The sequence below is a fragment of the Pinus tabuliformis genome, chromosome Q (assembly GCF_031772625.1).
Source record: "Pinus tabuliformis cultivar Carrire ecotype Pingquan chromosome Q, CPIR1, whole genome shotgun sequence".
NCBI classification, from domain to species: Eukaryota; Viridiplantae; Streptophyta; class Pinopsida; order Pinales; family Pinaceae; genus Pinus; species Pinus tabuliformis.
Window position 1 is genome coordinate 81,350,323 of NC_142296.1, and position 20,612 is coordinate 81,370,934.

At 39.8% G+C, this 20,612-nt stretch overlaps 1 protein-coding gene across 1 annotated transcript in view; it reads left to right on the forward strand.

Annotated features, from left to right (window-relative positions):
- CDKE;1 (cyclin-dependent kinase E;1) overlaps window positions 1–20,059 on the forward strand; it is a 180,958-nt gene extending 160,899 nt beyond the window's left edge. Inside the window, exons 12-15 of the mRNA XM_089383916.1 lie at window positions 18,224–18,256; window positions 18,474–18,579; window positions 18,804–19,019; window positions 19,192–20,059. Of these exons, the coding sequence (XP_089240042.1) occupies window positions 18,224–18,256; window positions 18,474–18,579; window positions 18,804–19,019; window positions 19,192–19,266 (430 nt within the window). The 3' untranslated portion in view covers window positions 19,267–20,059. The remainder of the gene's footprint in view (window positions 1–18,223; window positions 18,257–18,473; window positions 18,580–18,803; window positions 19,020–19,191) is intronic.
- The last annotated feature ends 553 nt before the right edge of the window (window positions 20,060–20,612 follow it).

The following is a 20,612-nucleotide window of genomic DNA, read 5'->3' on the forward strand; positions in this document are numbered from 1 at the left end:
CATTGGTCGAGACCATTGTTTTACAACTCGACCGAGTTGAAACCGAAACGGCCGTTTCGGACCGAGTCAAACCCCAAAACACTGACCCGGCCAGCAACCCGGCTCGGCTGACCGAGTCAGCTATGACTCGGCCGAGTCATAGCTGACTCGGTCAACCCGGCCGGGTCCGTATTGACTCAGCCGAGTCATTAAAAGCACGGCTGGGCAGCGTATTTTATGAATTAAATTCACTTTTTTGCTGTTTTTTGGTAAAGTTAAGTAGGGTTTGTGGATTCCAAAGGGTAATGGTAGATTGTTAAATGCTTTTGGGGTCCATTTCCCCCTCCCAAACTCTATTTAAGACAGCCAAATGCTCTCATTTCACTCACAGCAGTCTTATGCATTTGAGTGAGAGTCTTCTTTGAGAGTTAGTGAGCAGTTCTTGAGCTTGTTTTGGAGCAGCAGTGAGGAGTCTTGGAGGAGCATTGTAGCTGGAGTGAGGAGCTTCTTGGGCAGCCATTTGGAGCAGCATTGAGGAGCTGATTCTTGGAGCAAGCTTGAGGAGGCAGTTTGTGCCTGGAGGTATTTTTTTCCACCTCTATAAATCTGTTTTTACTTAGTAAATTTTAGGTGCATATCAAGATAGCTTAGAGAGTGTTTTTAGTCAAATAAATGAACATTGAATCAATTTTTTTTTTTTCATTTTCAGATTGTTTTCCTAGTCAAAAAATGGCACCTAGAGCAAAAGATCCTGCTTGGGCATATGTTGAAATGGTTGATAGTGAGATGTGTTGCAAGTTTTGCCATAGGAAAATTAAGTCAGGTCCTGGGGGGATTCATAGGCTGAAACAACACTTGGCAGGGATTAAAGGCAATATTACTGCATGTCCCTCTGATCAAATTGGGGAGATTAGAAAGAATTTGCTGGAAAGCTTTGAAAAATTTAAAGAAGAAAAGACTAGGCAAAAAGAGATACAGGCTGAAATTGGGAGGAAGAGGGAGATACAAAGAATGATGGCTGCCAACCCCCACTATGAGTTTGAGGGTTCTTCCTCTATCCCTCAAACTGATGCATCAAACCCTTTCCGTTATGTTCCTCCCTCTTTTGCTTCTATTCAAGATAAGGGAAAGGGTAGAATGAAGGGTGATGGGACTATCAAAAGTTTTTTCACTCACTCAGGCTCCTCTCCATCAGATGCACATGGTCCTGAAGTTAGTATTAGTAAAGGTCTTGCTCAGCCCACTTTAGATGACCATTGGAAGAAAGAATTGAGGGAGACTGCTTGTGACTACATAGCTAGATGGTGGTATGATGCTGATATCCCCTTTAATGCTGCTCGTTCACCATATTATGAGCCTATGTTTGAGGCCATACATGCTGCTGGAAAAGTCTTCAAAGGCCCTACTATGCAAGAGCTAAGGGGGTTTCGTTTGCAGAAAGAAATTCAATCAATTAATGAGTATTTGCAAGATTTCAAGGAATCATGGGCAAGAACAAGGTGTACCATCATGTCAGATGGATGGACTGATCAAAGAAACCGTACCATCATAAACTTTCTTGTCTTCTGCCCACAGGGAACCATGTTTTTAAAATCAGTTGATGCATCTGATAAGGTAAAAGATGGCCACTTGTTGTTTCAGCTATTGGATGAGGTTATTGAGGATGTGGGGGTGGCTATTGTTGTTCAAATCATCACAGACAATGCCTCTAACTATGTTCTTGCTGGTAGACTGTTAGAGGAAAAACACAAGACCATCTTTTGGACCCCATGCGCTGCACATTGCATAGACCTCATGCTTGAGGATATTGGAAAATTAGATTGGGTCAGAAACACTATAGATAATGCCAAAAGCATAACAAAATTTATCTACAATCATACACTGGTTTTGAGTCTCATGAGGAAACACACTGGAGGCAAGGATATTATTAGGCTTGCCATCACTAGATTTGCTACACATTTTTTGACATTGCAATCTATGCTTTCCCAACATAGAAACTTGCAAAAGATGTTTTCCAGTGATGAATGGAATCAAAGCAGTTGGTCTAACAAACCAGAAGGCAGAGAATTGAAAAGGAAAGTCCATGATGAAACTTTTTGGAGAAAGGCAGCAGAGATTGTGAAGCTTGCTGAGCCACTAGTTAAGGTGTTGCGGTTGGTGGATGGGGAAAGGTTGGCTATGGGCTTCATTTATGAGGCTATGGATCAAGCAAAGGAGCAAATAAAGACAGCATACAAGGATAGAGTAGCAAAGTATGGGCCCATTTGGGCAATCATTGATGAAAGATGGAACAATCAACTCCATCGCCCTATACATGCAGCTGGGTATTTTTTGAACCCACGGTATCATTATAAAGCTAAGGAGTCAGGAGCTTTGAGGGGGGAGGTCAGAGATGGACTGGTTGATTGCATTGAGCGCATGGTCCCATCGGAGTCTGATCAGCTGCTGATACATCAGCAGGTCACATCCTTCAGCAATGCAACAGGTACCTTTGGGAAGAACCTAGCAAAGATTGCAAGAGAAGCAGATGAGCCAGGTAAACAAAAATTTCAATTTTCAATTTCTTAATTTTCTTTTTTATTAAAGTTTGTTAAATCATTTATAATTTGAAAGTTAGATATAATTTGTAATTTTGTTGAGCTTCAGCCTTCATCTAACTCATAATTCATTACACTCCTATGTTTTTTGCAGCACAATGGTGGGAGGCCTTTGGTGGCCAGTGCCCTGAATTGCAAAGGTTTGCAATTCGTATTTTGAGTCAAACTTGCAGTGCATCTGGGTGTGAGCGCAATTGGTCTGTCTTTGAGAGGATTCACACAAAGAAGAGAAACCGTTTGGAGCAAAAATGGTTGAATGATCTAGTTTTTGTCCAATACAACCTTCGGCTCAGACGGAACCAATTGCTGAACAAAAGACCTGATTCAGATCCCATTGTGTTGGAAGACATTGATCCAACATCAGATTGGGTAGTGGAGAGTCGTCTACCAGAGTTTGATCCTGATGAGGATCTTGAGATTGATCAACTTGATGTTCAACATCCACTGCAGCCTGTTCAATTGAATGCAGATCCCGATCCACCAGCCTCAGTCTCACAGCCAGCTAGTAGGACTCCAGTTGTAGGTGCTTCGCCTTCCTCTGCTCAGCCACGACAGAAGCGCAGCCGCATTTGTACTCTATCTCAGCTTGCATCTGCTGCACAACCTAGTGGTACTGGCACCACTTCTACAGTTGCAGTTGGAGACGATGATGATGAGGAGGAGCCATGGGGCCCCTTGTCTGACTCTGATGATGATGATCCAGAGATTGGTCGAGATGATCTTGGCTCCTCTGGCAGTAGCTACTAGCCTCCTTGGTTATTTGTATTTTGTTTTGACTCTTGAGTCTTTGATCATGTATGACAGACTACAGTTGACTATGTATTTACTATTGCCATTGGGTACCATTTTGATATAATGGATTGGTTCATGAGCCTACTTTGATCATATGTTGTCTTCCATGTATATTATAATGTTGTGTGTTTGGAAACTTGAATGAAAATCTTTAAAATTATGTTTAAAATATTTAAAATTATGTTTTTTTATAAAAAAAATAAATATTTAATGTATTTTTTACAACGACCGAGTCATTGAAATCGAGCCGGCCGAGTCATTACCGAGTCGGAGTCGATCCTTGGCCGAGTCGGAGTCCGAGTCCGAGTTGTAAAACATTGGGACTCGAGACCACTAAGCTATGGGATTTGACATCATGTAATAACCTACAAGAGTTAATATAGACGTGGGTCTCCTTTGAAAATCTCTCTCATTATGTGTATCATTCTTATTTTATTTCAAGATATTGTGTTATCTAAAAGAAAACTATATATCTATATTGTTTGTATTTTTTGTATGCTGTATTTCACTCACCCATTTTTGTATTTTATTTTATTATTTTCTCGGGGGTGGGGGGGTGGGGGTGTTGTTTAATTTTCTGATTGTTCTATGTTGTATCAGTTACTTTAGCCCAATTTACTTTTTCATTAACAATGCATCCAATTATCAACAATATAATCAATCATAATTGAAGAAAGAACAATATATGTAGTGACAAAGAAGACAACAACACAACCATAAGAGACAGTAGATTGGTCCAAGACCAGGGAAAAACCCAAGGGGGAACCCTTTCAAATCTTCTTCTTTAATAGATCGTCATAAAAAGATTTCTGCAGAGAGTACAATGAGCTCAATACATATGTTTGCAGGGGATACCAATAAATTAGATCTACAGATTTACAGATCTGTACAACAGCAGAGCGAAACTCAGATCCACCACATCACTGAAGTCAACTGAAGCCAAGATGTCAAACCCTAGATCTGAACCCTGGACGCTCTCTCGGACACTGTGTGAGGGTGTTTGTGACTGCTCGGATGCTCTCAGGAAGCCTCTGTGCGTGCGTTCGGGGTAAAACACACCAAAAACCCTTGGATGCTCCCTTACAGTGGTTGTGCGTGCATCCAGGACGACCTGGATGCTCTCTGGACCACTCTATGCGAGCGTCTGAGGACTAATGCAACCATATCTGACTTCGAACCCCTAGACACTCTCATAAGCCTGTTTGCCAGCGTTTAGGGCTCTTTGGACATTGTCTTTTCCACTATGTGCTAGCATCCAGGGACTAAAATGCCCTGTTCTGTGCCAGCGTCCAGAATCCAAAAAACCCTAACTCAGAGTGAACCTCATGCCTGTGATTTCAGACCCTTGTGCGAACTCCTTCCGTCGAACCTGTGCGAACCAAGACAAAAGAGAAGAATAGAAAATGGCTTGATCAATGTGATGAAATGAACTTGAGGTCGCTTCTATTTATAGGCTTTCCTGAGGGTTCACTTGGGGTTAAGGTTGACCCAAGCAGTTACACATGTGGTTAGGGCCGACCCATTCCATAATGTATGTATGAATAAAATAATTCAAAACTTAACTTCTGCTTGACCAAATTGGGTGATCTTTAGGTCGATTTTGGTCCTCTCGAAAAGAGGAATTTAATGCAAGCATCATCTCAGTCATCTGAGCTGTCCAATGTGGAATTTGACCCTAGTTGCAAAAATTAACACTCCCTCTCAACTAGGAAGAATTCCACCTGCCAATATCTTGTCATGTTGTTGTAATACTTTGACTGTCTCTGCTCAACTCTATCTGCTGAAACTTTCTCGGATCTAGAAGAAGAAGAATCTAGAAGAAAAAGAATCGGGGAGCAATAGTTTCCACCCATACCGAGTAATAGGATAACTCATCATACAAGGGAGTACACCATCAACCCTGGAATGTCATCGGGGAGCTTACCCTCAACCTGAAATTTCATCGAGGAGCTTACCCTCGACTCGGAATCTTATTTCCTACCAATCATCCCACAACAACTCTTGGTAGTCATGTGGTAGAACACCTGCATCATAATCGCCTTGGGTTGTACACCCCCAAGTACACCCTCAATTCACTGGCCAAACGAGGAGCGGTATTCCCAACAAGCCTTGCTTGTGGGTATGATGCCCACTAGGGTATACTCTGCAAAGACTAGACAAGGGAGTAGCGCCCTTAATCCTATGGGTAACAGATAGGGGAGTACCCTATTGTCCAGAGATCCCTCAACCCCAGGAGCCCTCTATCTCGATTCCTCACCCTGGGAGCTCAAACAGGGTAGGAAGAGTTGGCTCAGTGTCCTCGATCAACGCTGCCCCTTATCCGAAGGGGCCACATCCATCAGTCCAAGCTGCTCTCTGAAGACCAAGAACTTTCCTTTTGGTAATGCCTTGGTGAGAATATTGACAATTTGTTCATCTGTCGATATGTGATGGAGCTTGACAACTCCTCTCTGCACCATGTCTCGAATAAAGTGATATTGAATCTCAATATGCTTGGACTTGTCATGAAACACGGGATTTTTTGCCAAACAGATTCCACTCTTGTTGTTGCATTATATCACTGTAGTATCTAGGACCTGCTCAAATAGCTCTCCAAAGAGCTTTCTCAACTAGATTGCTTCGCAGCTAGCCATGCTAGCGACAATGTATTCTGCTTCGACAATGCTCAATGCTACAGTCTTTTGTTTCATGCTCATCTAGGATATCATGGCAGATCCAAGGCTAACACAACATCCAAATGTACTCTTCCTGTTGATAAGATTTTCGGCCCTGTTAGCATCAGTGTATCCATGAAGTTGAACATCTCCAGCAGAATATCTTAGGTCAATTGTGATCAACCCATGCAAATATCTCAATATGTGTTTGGTAGCTATCCAATGTGTATGGTGGGGCTCAGTCATGAATTGACTCAATGTGTTTATTGCATAGCATATGTCTGGACGGGTGTTCACAAGGAACATCAAAGCCCCAATCAGTTGTCTATACTTGGATGGATTTTCCAAGGTTGGTCCTACAACATCTCCACATAACTTCTTGAAGTTCATTTCCATTGGTGTAACCATGGATTTGCATTCAATCATTTCAAATCTTTCCAGCAGTTTAACAACGTATTTGCCTTGTGAAAGGAAAATCTCGCCAAGCCTTTGCCACACCTCAAAGCCTAAAAAGTAGTGCATGAGACCAAGGTATTTCATCTCAAATTCAGAGGCTAGCTTCCTCTTACACTCTATCATCAGAGGTTTACTACCTGTCAAGAATAGATCGTCAACATATAAAACCAAAATCAATGGCATACCTTGGACTACCTTGAAGTAGAGGTTGGGATCGGCATTGCTTCTTGTGAATCCCAACTTCACTAAGTAATTGTCAATGCGTGCATACCAAGCTCAGGGAGCTTGCTTCAAACCATACAATGCCTTATTCAACTTGTAAACATGTGTTCTTCGATCTTCCACTTCAAATCCCTGTGGTTATTCAACATATACTTCTTCCTGTAACATGCCATGAAGGAATGCGGTCTTTACATCCATCTGATGAAGAGTCCATCCCTGACTCGCAGCAAGGGCAACTATAGAATAGATGGTTGTATATCGAGCCACGGGAGCAAATATGTCATCATAATATTCTCCCTCTTTCTGAGAGAATCCTCGAGCTACAAACCTTGCTTTGTATTTCTCAATGCTGCCATCAATTCCATGTTTGATCTTGAATAGCCACTTTGAAGTCACAATAAGACTTCCCTTTTGGTCTAGGTACAACATCCCATACATCATTTTTCACAATCGATTCATATTCCTCAACCATAGCATCCTTCCAAACTTGTTCTTTTACCACTTCTTTGAATGAGGACAGTTCGACTTGAATCATAGTGCTCATAGCTGCAACATATCCCTGATACCTGCATGGTTGCTTCCTTTCTCTGAATGATCTATGAATGGGGACATTTCTTTTAGTATCCTGTAAAGTATTGCAGAGCCAAAGTGGTCTTTTCCTAGTAGGAGGATCACTTGGAGGAGGATCTAACGGATCCATAGGCTCCATGGGATCATCAACCATATCGGACTTGGGCATGGACAGACCATCTAGAATATCCCAGTCATCATTCTCTTCCTTGGGAGGAGGAGGTGGAGGAAGATCTCTTGCTTTTCCAAGAGCTGCATCTTCATCGAATGTTACGTCCTTGCTAATTTTGACCTTCCTCTGACCAAGAATATATATTCTATATGCTTTAGAATTTTCACAATAACCTACAAACGTACCTTTTCTTCCTGTAGCTTCCAATTTGTTCCTTTTAACCTTCGGCGCATGAAAATATACAGGGTATTCAATTACACAAAGATGGCTAATATCAGGCTTGATACTTGTGAATATTTCTTTAGTGGTCTTGTTTTTTATGCTTGATGAGGCACCCTGTTTAAAACATACACAACAATAGATGTAGCTTCGGCTGAAAGGAACTTTGACACCTTTTGATCATGGAGCATAGCACAGGCAACTTCTAATATAGACTTGTTCTTCCTTTCAACTAGACCATTATGTTCAGGAGTATATGGCACAATTGTTTCTTTCTTGATCCCTTATTTTTTGCAAAATGCTATGAATTCTTTTGACATGTATTCCCCTCCATTGTCGAATCTGAAGACTTTGATTTTCTTTCCTGATTGATTTTCGATCAAGGCTTTGAATTCCTTGAATATTTCAAAGGTTTCATCCTTGTGCTTAAGATAGTATATCCATGTCTTTCTTGAGAAGTCGTCAATAAAGGTGATGTAGTAGAGATGACCACCAATAGAATGTATAGGCATCAGACCACATATATCAAAATGAATGAGATGGAGGATGTCATTTGTCTTGTTCTTACTAGAGGGAAATGACTCCCTTGTTTTCTTTCCACTCGCACAACCTAGACAAACTCTGTCATGATGAGCTTGAACATTGGGAATACCTCAGACCAATTTCTTCAACTTTGGAAGTGCATCATAGTGTAGATGAGCCAGTCTGTAGTGCCATAACTTGCTCAGATGATTGGTATTATGAACCAATGTTAGAAGAGGTCTTCCAGTGACTCTATAGAGTCCTTCAAATATCGATCCTAATGTGAATGCATCTCTCATAGGTGAATCAACAGGCCAAGTCAAAACTTTACCTTTGATGAAGGCAACCCTCATCCCTTTATCTTCCAATGCGGATATAGATACCAAATTCTTCATTAATCCAGGTACATACATAACATCATGCAGTAGAACTGATTCCCCAGAATTCAACTGAAATTTGATGGACCCAAAGCCTTTCACGGGATGAGTGGAGTTGTCTCCAAGAATGATCTTCAGCTTAGTCTCCCTCTCTACTAGATTAGAGAGGACTTCCTTGTATCCAGAGAAATGATGAGTGGCCCCACTATCAACCAACCAACTATCCCACGAATCCGGTGGAGAAGAACTAGTAAGAGCAGAAATAAGAATGTATTTAGATTTATTTACAACATTACTTTCATACCTGGGAGCCCTTGACTTCTTTTGAGGAGGACTTCTTTTGAGGAGGATGATTTTCTTCACGGCTGCTTGAGTCTCTTCTTCTTCTTTCATATCTTCTATCATAGTTCTTTCTTTGATTGTCTTTTCTTCTTTTGTTATTGTAGTTGCCTCTAGTGTTGTAACGTGGTCTTTTTCTCCTCTCGGGACAGTCACGAGCATAATGACCTGTCTTGTGGAAATTGAAGCATTCAATATGAGATAATGATTTGTCATTCCTTCCTTTTGTATTTTGAGAAGGAGGCTTCCTTGATGGACCTCCTTTTGCCTTCTTCCTTTTGTCATGAGTGATATATGCAGCGAGCTCTCCCTCTTCATGCTTTTGAATCCTTCCTCTTGCTATCATCCTCGATTCTTCTTGAGTGAGCTTCCCAACAATTTCATCAAATGTCAAAAGGACATTGCTGTTGCTAATTGTAGTAATGAAGGTTTCCCAAATAGGAGGGAGACCTCTAAGAGTCACAACTACTAGCTCCCTATCAGGCACATTTTCTCCAACTCTCTGCAATTGATCTCTAAGGCGAGAGATCCTCATAATATAGGATTGAACAACTTCTCCTTTGTTCATCTTAGTTTTTTTGAGTTGATCTTTCACGCTGATGATCTCATTCAAGTTGTTGATTTCATAAATGCTGGCTATCTTGTCATACATATCTTTAGACTTTCTTAAATTCGCATCATATGCAAGTAAATGATCTTGTAAACCATCAACTATAATTTGCTTTGCTTTGGACTCACCTTTCTTGTACTTGTTCTTGAGGGAAGAAGAAGCATTTTTTGGAGGTTCGTGCATTCTTCCTTTGATGTATTCCAACACATCACTGTTGTCAGCTATGATCTCCAATCTGACTTTCCATGCAGCAAAGTTTGATGCATCACCCAACTTTTCATGCTCCTTGAAGGTAGAGGACGACATCTTGACTTGGTTAGGCAATCTGTGTTCTGAAAGAGAGGGCTTCAATGCTTGTCTTCTCTTGGGCTTGTCCTCCACCTCACCTCTGAAACCATGTTAAATTTTCTCATTGTTCTATGTTCTATCAGTTACTTTAGCCCAATTTACTTTTTCATTAAAAATGCATCCAATTATTAGTAGTGTAATTGATGAAGAATCTAGGGCAAGTAGGATTAATGTGATTCTTCTTAGCTTGATAACTATTTGTGAGGTGTTTTTAACATTTCTTCTTAGCATAGTCTTCACTTGTTATTATTAGAGTGTGTCTTCGTTAGTTCATCAAATAGCTACCAAAACAAAGAGACAAGAACACATGATGTTGGCTTTTTGCTAGAGCCAAAACCTCTCCCTCTTGGAAAGGAAAACTTGCACAAAATTCTTCTTATAGAGATTCTAATTGACGAATACTAAGACCATGACCCTTGACCTTCTAGGCCACTCCAAGACCAAGACACCAATCCTCTTCTTCATCAATGCTGAGATCATCATCACTACTGCTCCATCACTGAGGTCTTCATCAATGAGATATTCATATTTAAATATGTATAGGAGAGCTGCATGTAGATTCACTAATAACATGACAGTCTCATCGTGACTATTCCTTTACTGAGATTCTGACCTTTGTGGCTATATCTTCATCAAGAACGAGATAGTGATTGCACCTTAATGTATGCCGAGATAGTGTGTTACTATGAGATTCTTCCATCATGCCGAGACAGTGTGTGGTATAGAAGGATTCCTGAGATCATCCTTATCACTATGGTTATGAAAGCACTGAGCTTTTTACCGAGAATGAGACTGTGTTTTCTTGACACTTAGTCATTCTTATGCTGAGAGTATCTCACTAAATTATCCATCCGAAATCAAAGTGATACTTCTCCATTTGAGGTTCTGAACTACTATATTAATTTGAGATTCCTGCACCTCCTGTACCCATCCGAGATTGCAGAGAAGTCCGAGATTTTTGAGTTTCATGTGGTGACTTTAGCCGCATATTTATAGTAGTTAGTCTCCCATATTTAGCTGACGTGTCAATGTGAATTGATGTGTCTCTTTATTGAGCTGACATGACATTTATGTATACTTTGAGGCCGACGTGATTGTCTTCTACATCGTTTTGCTTGCAGACTTGTTTGTGCTTGTCTTGGAGCGCTGTTCTAGACTTGTATATATTTTACATAGGCTCATGAAGAGCTCCTTATTCATGAATTTGACTCTTTGACCTTAAACATAAATCCTAAGGCTCTCAATGGGAGACATCTATAAACCTCTTGCTCATGAAACCCATGCAACAAGGAATAGTAAATTCATTTTACAAGAGTCATAATTACAATGTCATGAAGACCGAACCTAGTTACACTTCCTTCAATACTCCCTCTTAGCTAGGGAGGTATTCATGATGGTACTTGGTCATTCTCAATCTAAAGTATTTCTCATAAGAAGAATTGGATTGGTAACCCATCTGTATAGCATCATAGTAACCAACATTGTTTCCACAACAAGGCCTTGATTGACAACTCTATCTCTCATTAGATCAGAGCACAATGTTGGCGAGACCAATGACTATAAACACCTTCATCATTGTCTCTCAAGGTACATACCCACCCGGGTGTTCACTGAGTAGGACCTTTTAGGACTATTCTCATCTTGGGTTCCCAACCCTCAAAGAATATCGAATCTCTTTCCTACTCTTGTCTTGGATGCCTTACACATCCTCAAAGAGCATCAGATGCCAAATGATTACCCAATCCTCCATTCTTTCTTCCAAAGTGAAGACAAGAATGTTGTGTCTATCTCTCCCTGTCAACTAGGGAGGATATCATGTGTTTACATTTCTCTTCATGGTCTTCACCTAGACTTACCACTGTTAGTCCTGGTCTACTGCATGACACATGAAATAGAAAAACACAACTGTCACTCCTTTTTAATCAGGGGTGATTTAGTCCAAGCTCCCTCTTCATCAGGGACCTGTCAGAGCTCCCTCTTAGCTAGGGACTCTTCTATACATCAACAACTTCTTCTTCTTGGGTCCTTCAGCTGCTTGATCAACTTCTCTCCTTGATGTCATGAAAATTAGTTGAGCTTCTTCCTTGTAGGGCAACAACCATCGATCACTTTCCTCCTTAGTTCATCATGTCATTCCTTTCTTCATAGAAAGTGGCCTTCTTCATATCTGGAACCTTCGTTATATGACTACTTCTTTCTCATCATGTTTCTTCCATCCACCACATGAATGCTAGTTGTACTTGTATTTACAACTCTTGTTCGAGTAGCCCTGCATTATCCAGATATTATTCAAGAAATCAAAACATCATATTAAATCAAATCATACCTTACGATATGGCTCTTCATCATGACATCTTCTTGTAGGTATCAACATCCTGCACACATATTGACACATCTCCCAAATATATCCATTGTCAAGGGTCTTCATCTTTTTCAAACTTTCATCAGAGTCTTCATATCTTTCCGGGAGATTTCCTAGTCAAATATTCTTGGTATTTTGGATGTTGATTTCCTTCATCATGGTTGCATATCTCACGATCTCTTCCTTCCTCACACATTCCATTCCCAGTAGCTTTCAATCAGAGTTTCTTCATTGTAGTCAACCACCTCATACTTCATATGAGGACATATTATGTTGATTTCATCTAGTGTGACTTATGCCTTCCTGCATCCTTTCAGAGGAGGAGATCCTTTTTCTCTTGATCATGCTTCTTAAGATAGAAGCAATGATCCATGTTACCTGCAACCATATGACATGACATTATAATATTAAACACAAGCATACATACCTTATTTTACCTTCAGGTCATCGAGGCTTCTTCTAGCAGCTTCCTTGATTGAAAAGATCTTCAATCCCTTGATCTGCTTCATGTCATCACATCATCATCTCATGGATTCCATAAGTTGGAGTTCTTGTTGAAACACTTGCTTCCTTTCTAGATTAGTGAAGCTTACGATGAGGATTCCATCAAAGAATTTTGAGGATCTTGTATATCCTCAACTGGCAGATGTTTCCTTTTTGACTTGATGTATGATGAGCCTTGTGTTAGATGACTTCTTCCTTTTCTTCAATGTCTACTGAGGTTCCCAAGAGCTATATCCTTCATTTTTTGTCTGTCATGGATTTTGTCCTTCATGATTCTCATGGTGATGTCACGAACTCCTGTTTCTAATGCTTCCATGATGCCATAATGCATCTTATTCTCTTGGTCATACTATGACACAAGATTTAGGAGCTTATGATAGGACTCTTTTGTGAGGACCATCTTACTCATAGTAGAGATTTGTTACTCCCTCTTTACTTGGCCCCTTTCTTTCTATAAACTTTCCATAGCATTGAATCTTAGCTATCCTATTCTGTCTTGCTCGAGGACCAAAATTGCCTTTCCTTTCTGCCCATGTTTGTGTTCTTCGAACCTTCAATACTTTTGCCATCAACTTGTCTTTCTCTATTTAGCATAGAGACCATAAGTTGTCAAATGAGGTAACCTTCTTATGCCATATATATTTGTTACCTTGATGATCTTGGTGCATTATAGATCAGTGATGGTTATCTTCCGTCCTAGATCTTGTAGATGAGAGCTTTTGAAGATATCCTACATCCTTTGATCCCTTTACTTTCATGTAGATCAGATTTCATGTGACCTTCTTCATTGCACATTCAGAGAATGAGTTTATCTTATACATTTTCTTTGATGTCTCCAATATTGCTATATGAGGGGATCTTATAAGTATCCATTTCCATAAATTTAGAGGAGACCTTTTAATGATTTCAGCTTCTTAGAGGACTATGACTATCCTCCTTCTTCATGCAAGGAATCTTGATGGCCCATTGAACCTATAGATGTCCTTGCAATCATGAAATCATTTAACCAAACTTGATTAGAGAATGAAAAGATACTTACTTGTCATGTAAAGATGAAATCTTCACCTAGATCATGTTGATGAAGAAGATGTATGAGGGCTTCTTCTTGGATGATCTTCTTTTAAGTGAGAAATACTTTCAATAGAAAAGGTTGCTCCCTTTTGATGAGGATGATTTGCTTCTTACTCGGATGGTCTTCTTCTAGGGCAAGGAGATGATCCTTGCTTGATTTCATAACCTTGGAGATGATAGTGCCTTCTTGCCTTCAATATGCTTTACCTTCTTTTGTAGGGTAGGTCTGGACTGCTTCAATCTTTTCCAAGATGATAAGATCTTCATTTTGAGGTCCTTTGAGTTTCATAGCTTTGTAGATATCTTGATGAGAGTCTTGGTGGTCTTTTGATGATGGTGATGTGGAGACACAAGTTCTTGATGTGGAGTTACCTTGCTGTTGTATACTACTTGTTGTAGACTTGATCCTTTAATCTTGACAAAACCCTTAAACTTGTTTTGATTCCCTTCTTGAAGACTGATCCTTGTATGTCTCTTTTGCTGCCCTTCCTTTGAATTCAACACCTTAGCTCTGATACCATGTTGAAGAATCTAGGGCAAGTAGGATTAATGTGATTCTTCTTAGCTTGATAACTATTTGTGAGCTGTTTTTAACTTTTCTTCTTAGCATAGTCTTCACTTGTTATTATTAGAGTGTGTCTTCGTTAGTTCATCAAATAGCTACCAAGACAAAGAGACAAGAACACACGATGTTGGATTTCTGCCAGGGCCAAAACCTCTCCCTCTTGGAGAGGAAAACCCGCACAATATTTTTTTTATAGAGATTCCAATAGACGAATACCAAGACCATGACCCTTGACCTTCTAGGCCACTCCATGACCAAGATACCAATCCTCTTCTTCATCAATGCTAAGATCATCATCACTATTGCTCCATCACCGAGGTCTTCATCAATGAGATCTTCAGATTGAAATATGTATAGGAGAGCTGCATGTAGATTCACTGATAACATGACAATCTCATCATGACTGTTCCTTCACTGAGATCATGACCTTTGTGACTATATCTTCATCAAGAACGAGATAGTGATTGCACCTTAATGTATGCCGAGATAGTGTGTTACTATGAGATCCTTCCATCATGCCGAGATAGTGTGTGGTATAGTAGTACTCCTGAGATCATCCTTATCCTAAGTTACCGGATTCGATAGGGGGAGGGCGAAGATCGACGGATCTGCAGATCTGATCCTGATCCGGATCCGCTAGAATACGTGGAAAATGCGGCAAGTGGTGGATCCTTGTCGATGGAAACGGATCCCATATAAGTTTGTCGGAACTGGCGAAAGTGAAAAGCAAATGCCGTGAATGATTTTAGGTTTTTGTCTTTTCGTTAAAGGTTAAAGTGTGCACTTTGGCCCCTCTTTGTCGGCAGTGCACCCTACTCTCGAGGAATAGGCGGAACAGGGGAGGAAGGCACGACTGCTTATTCATCGACGGCTTATTCATCACCGTTTGTCGCACTCGTATTCTGATATTCGAACCTCAATTTAGAGTTTGTTTCAATTTTTTTTTGTTCCCCAATTCCACTGAAACCCTTCTTTAATTCCGGGTGGGTTAGGGAGAGAAAAGACACAGGTGGGCAACCCTTTTCCACTTCCAATTGGCATGATCGGGAAATGAGATTCAGACCTTGTAAATGGTTCCATGTCCATTATATATATTAATTATATAGATCATCCGGTTGATATCCATCCTCGATAGCTTGTATTGTGCCATCCAGTGGATTGTATAGATTCATCCGTTTCCATATATATTTTATTTTTGGAATCAGGGGAGGCCGAGTCAACAATGACAATTAAATTCTCTAAATAAGTCGGTCTTGACACCATCTTATCTATCACATGACATATATTCACTCTAAGCATCAATATATTAGAAATACCACATCATTTGTCCATGTGCTCTTATCTTATTATTAGAAATTCAGGAAGATAATTCTAAAAGTGTTTGATGGTTTCGGGGAGTATTTGATTTTTTAACTTTAATGTGTTTTTAAAAATTTAAAAAATATTATTATATTTTAATTTTTTTTGTACTTGACGTATCCTTGCCGTATCCGGATCTTGGATTTTCAAAAAACTAGCGAATCCAGATCCATATACGTATCCATATCCGAATCCTGCTAACTTAGTCCTTATCACTACGATTATGACAACACTGAGATTTGTACTGAGAATGAGACTGTGTTTTCTTAACTGAAGAAAGAACAATATAAGCAGTGACAAAGAAGACAACGACACAACCATAAGAGACAACAGAGTGGTCCACGACCAAGGAAAAACCCCACAAGGGGGAAACCCTTTCAAATCTTCTTCTTTAATAGATCGTCATAAATAGATTTCAGCAGAGAGTACAATGAGCTCAATACATATGTTTGCAGCGGATACCAATAAATCAGAGCTATAGATCTATAGATTTGTACAACAGTAGAGGGAAACCCAGATCCACCAGATCAATGAAGTCAACTGAAGCCAAGATGCCAAAACCTAGATTTGAACTCTGGACGCTCTCATTAAAATTGTCTGTGTGCATCCGAAACAACTTGGAAACTCTCTTGGACATTGTGTGAGGGCGTCTACGACTGCTTGGACACTCTCAGGACGACTCTGTTCGTGCGTTCGGGGTTATGCACACCAAAAACCCTTGGACGCTCCCTTACAGTTGTTGTGCATGCGTCTGGGACAACCTGGACGCTCTCTGGACCACTTTGTGCAAGCGTCTGAGGACTAATGCAGCAAGATCTGACTCCGAACCCCTAGACGCTCTCATAAGCTTGTCTACCAGCGTCTAGGGCTCTTTTGGATGCTGTCTTGTCCACTTTGTGCCAGCGTCCAGGGACTAAAATGCCCTGTTCTATGCCAGCATCCAGAACCCAGAAAATCCTAACTCAGAGTGAACCTCATGCTTGTGATTTTGGACCCTTGTGCGAACTCATTCTGTCGAACTTGTGCGAACCAAGACAAAAGAGAAGAATAGAAAATGGTTTGATCAATATGACGAAATGAACTTGAGGTCGCTTCTCTTTATAGGCTTTCCTGAGGGTTCACTTGAGGTTAAGGTTGACCCACGCAGTTACACACGTGGTTAGGGCCGACCCATTCCATAATGTATGTATGAATAAAATAATTCAAAACTTAACTTCTGCTTGACCAAATTGGGTGATCTTTAGGTCGATTTTGGTCCTCTCGAAAAGAGGAATTTAATGCAAGCATCATCTCAGTCATCTGAGCTGTCCAATGTGGAATTTGACCCTAGTTGCAAAAATTAACAGGTTTGGTTCACATTTCCAGGCATTCCTGTTTCGGAAACTTGTACACTTTTCCATGTTCTGTGCAACTTAAACTTATCTTAATATGAATATCCCCATAATTAGCAAAATAGGTTCCCGGGACACTGCCTAGGACATCTCCATATAAAACAAAAGCAGATGAAACAGTAACTAATAAAACTGGCTCAGAGGATTGTTTTCTTCACAAAGATTCTGTCAGTTGATGCCTAATTAGGCGATTTTGTGCCTGTTGTTTCTCATCCAGATAACTTCATTGAACTGTGTATATAGAAACCAGTAATAAATGGCACAGATGGAATGCTAACCCTGCCTTCATAGAAATGAAATCATGCCCTTCTATTAGCTAGTGAAATGCAGCAATCTTCAAAAGGGATGCAAGTCTCACAATAAGTTATACAGGTATATCCTCTTGATTGAACTGTGTGTGCACTGTGAACAGAGTACTGTATGTTAAGGATGTGTATTAGTTTTGTGCATGGTTAATTTAGCGGACACCGAACTTGTAATGCAGACTGTGCTGGTGGGTAATGGCTAATTTTAGCGGATGTAAGGCATCTTATATTTTTTTGTTGTGTTGAAGTTACTGACTTCTTCACTATAACTTAATCTCTAGAAGATAAAAGCACGTGTTTTTTATCGGTGTGTTATTCAAGAGAAACATTGTTTATTGTAAAAGCTCCATTGTCATTCTGGATGAGGCTGCTCAATTATTGCTATATTTTGTTTTAGTGATATAGGGTGGGCCAAAAAGAACAGGTGACTAACATTGTGTGTCACGAGCTTCTCATGTTAAAAAGTGCAATGTGCAAGAATTTGTGTTAGTCAAGTTTTAGTGTGCATCTGAATAATTATTTTATAAACAACTGTTGTTCTCCTTATATATTGCACATCTGAATAATTATTTTGCACATCTGAAATCTGTCAGTCGAGAGATATATATATCCTTATATACAAATGATGTTCTCATAAAGGTGGATAATGGATGAAAATGTTGGACAAATTATCTCTCTTGTTTACTTTTTAATGATTTTCTTATTTAGTGCATAATGCATATTCCATTGATCTTTCCTGGTTTGATAGGAGATAATAAAATGGTTTGAAGGTGGTGTGAGACATTATGAATTTTGCCTATTATGTGCAGGTATTTTCGAATTGACCCTCAACCAGGACGCAAGTAAGTGCCCTCTCCTGTATTTATGGGTTTTTGGGTACTGCTGAGAAAGGACTTCTTCACCTTTTCTTGGTATTCTAAATTTGCACCCTTTATAAGATGTTAATGCATCTTCTAGAATGTGAGAAAATTGTCAGAGAACTAGGAAAATATGAAGGGAAGTGCTTTTGTACTATATATTCTTCATTTGACCAGGGTAGGGTGTGATATCAATGCTCAGTGCACTTGTTCCTAGCCAGCCTGGCGAGAAAGCTATTAGTTATCCACCTCGTTTGGTCGACGCCAATACAGATTTTGATGGAACAATCGCTCCTCAGCCTTCTCAGGTGGTTTTTTAGGGTGCAATGAAGTTGTTTTTCAGTTTGCAGTTGTAAACTAGTAATGTGATAATAAATATCCATAAAGTTTAGGGATGTTATACTAGCTCTATACTAGCTGTTCTTATTCCTGTCCTGAATTTTTAAGGCACTGCCACATTTTAATTTGACCGGAGTTAAGTTTTGCTCATGTTAATTTTCGCAACTAACTTCAAATCATGTTTAAAATTCAGGTATCTTCTGGGAATGCACCATCTGGTTCGATTGCATCAGCTGCAGTCCCTGCTGTTAGACCACTTCCTCAGCAAATGCAGCTAATGGGTATGCAAAGAATACAGAATCCAGGCATGGCTGCTTTCAACTTAGGTGCACAGGCAAGCATGTCAGGACTCAATCACAACAATCTTGCTTTGCAACGTGGTTCTTCTCAACAACAAGCTCATCAACAGGTTTTCATTCCATTCAGTTTGGATTATACTTGCACATCTTGTGATCCCAAACAAACTATTTATGGATGCTGATGGGAGTGGGATCATTTTTGCATCCTACTTGTTTATAATTAGTCTGTAGTTTGTTGACATTATGATGATGCTTACATGTAACTCTCTGATCGTTGAGCAGGTTCGGAGAAAAGAACCCAATAGTGGGTTTCCAAATACAGGATATCCACCACCACCAAAATCAAGGCGCTTATAAGGATGAACTTCACGTGGAAAGTTGTATAGAATGCATGTGAAGTCACTTCATATGTCCCTTGGTACGGCTGCCAAGCACTTCATCCTCTTAATCAGTTGGTGTCTTGGATGTTGTCAATCCAACATGTGAGGCCAGACCTTGATGTTGGTCATATATGGTGCTGATTGGTGTTCAATGGCTGGACTAAGGGACTCTTGTCCAAATTTAACAAGAGGCTATATTCTCTCTCCCAGAGAGGTCCTTTCCTATGCCAGAAATTTCAAAATGATGTCAGCCAATTCATCAGGTTATATTTCTGAATTAGCAGCAGCAGTACATGAATACCTGTTACCTGATGGAAACTAATTTTTACCTGATGGAATGGAGTGATCAGATTAGACATCCTTTAGGGATTTGTATGGATTTAAGAACGCGGATCCTTGGATGCTCTGGTTACATGACTACTCCTTAGGGAATCAGTCAGACATTTTAAATTAACTTCCATATCTTTGAAGGTTCTTTTCTCATCAGGCAGTAGATACCCAATTATATACCAACCTTGGATTAATTGCTGAGCATTCAGTGTGACTTCATTTTTCTTAAGACGTTTAGGTATCATTTATGTTTTGACAATAAATAGTGTGCATATGATTCTTTGGATGCCCTGGATATAAGACCAGTTATAAGACTACCTACCCTGGGGTAACTTGTCATACATCATTAACCTTGATATCTTTGAAGGTTCTTTTCATCTTGGGCAATGGAACCCCAATCATATAACAAGTTATGATTAGTTGTGAAGCATTCACTGTCACTTCCTTTTTCTTTAGGCACCAATGATATGTTTGACAATAAATAGTGTACATATGATTTTGTGAATGGTCTGGATATAAGACTACTTAGCCTTGGGGAACCAGACATATTTTTAGGTAACTTGAATATTTTTGAAGGTTCTTTTTCCCTCGGGAAGTGGAATCCAATTATAAAACAAGTTTGGATTAGCTGCTAACTATTCCTTGTCACTTCAGTTTTCCTTTAATTGTGTAGCCACCATTGATAGTTTTGACACCATAGAGTGTACATATGCTTTTTGAATGCATGATGTCTGTGCCTGATTTATTCAAATTCAATTTTGATGGAGATAGTGATGACCACCTTAGAACATTAGGGATATGATTTGTCGTGCTAATCATGCACTCCTATTATGCTATTTATAGGCATTGCTTAATGTGAACTTTTGACTATTTTCCATGATGAAAATTATAATTTTTAACTACCGCCTTGGAAATGGACTTTGCCAAAATTAAAACAGCAAGCAAAGAGAAATAAAGCAAAACACATAGTTTGTGTTAGTGTAAGGAATTTAA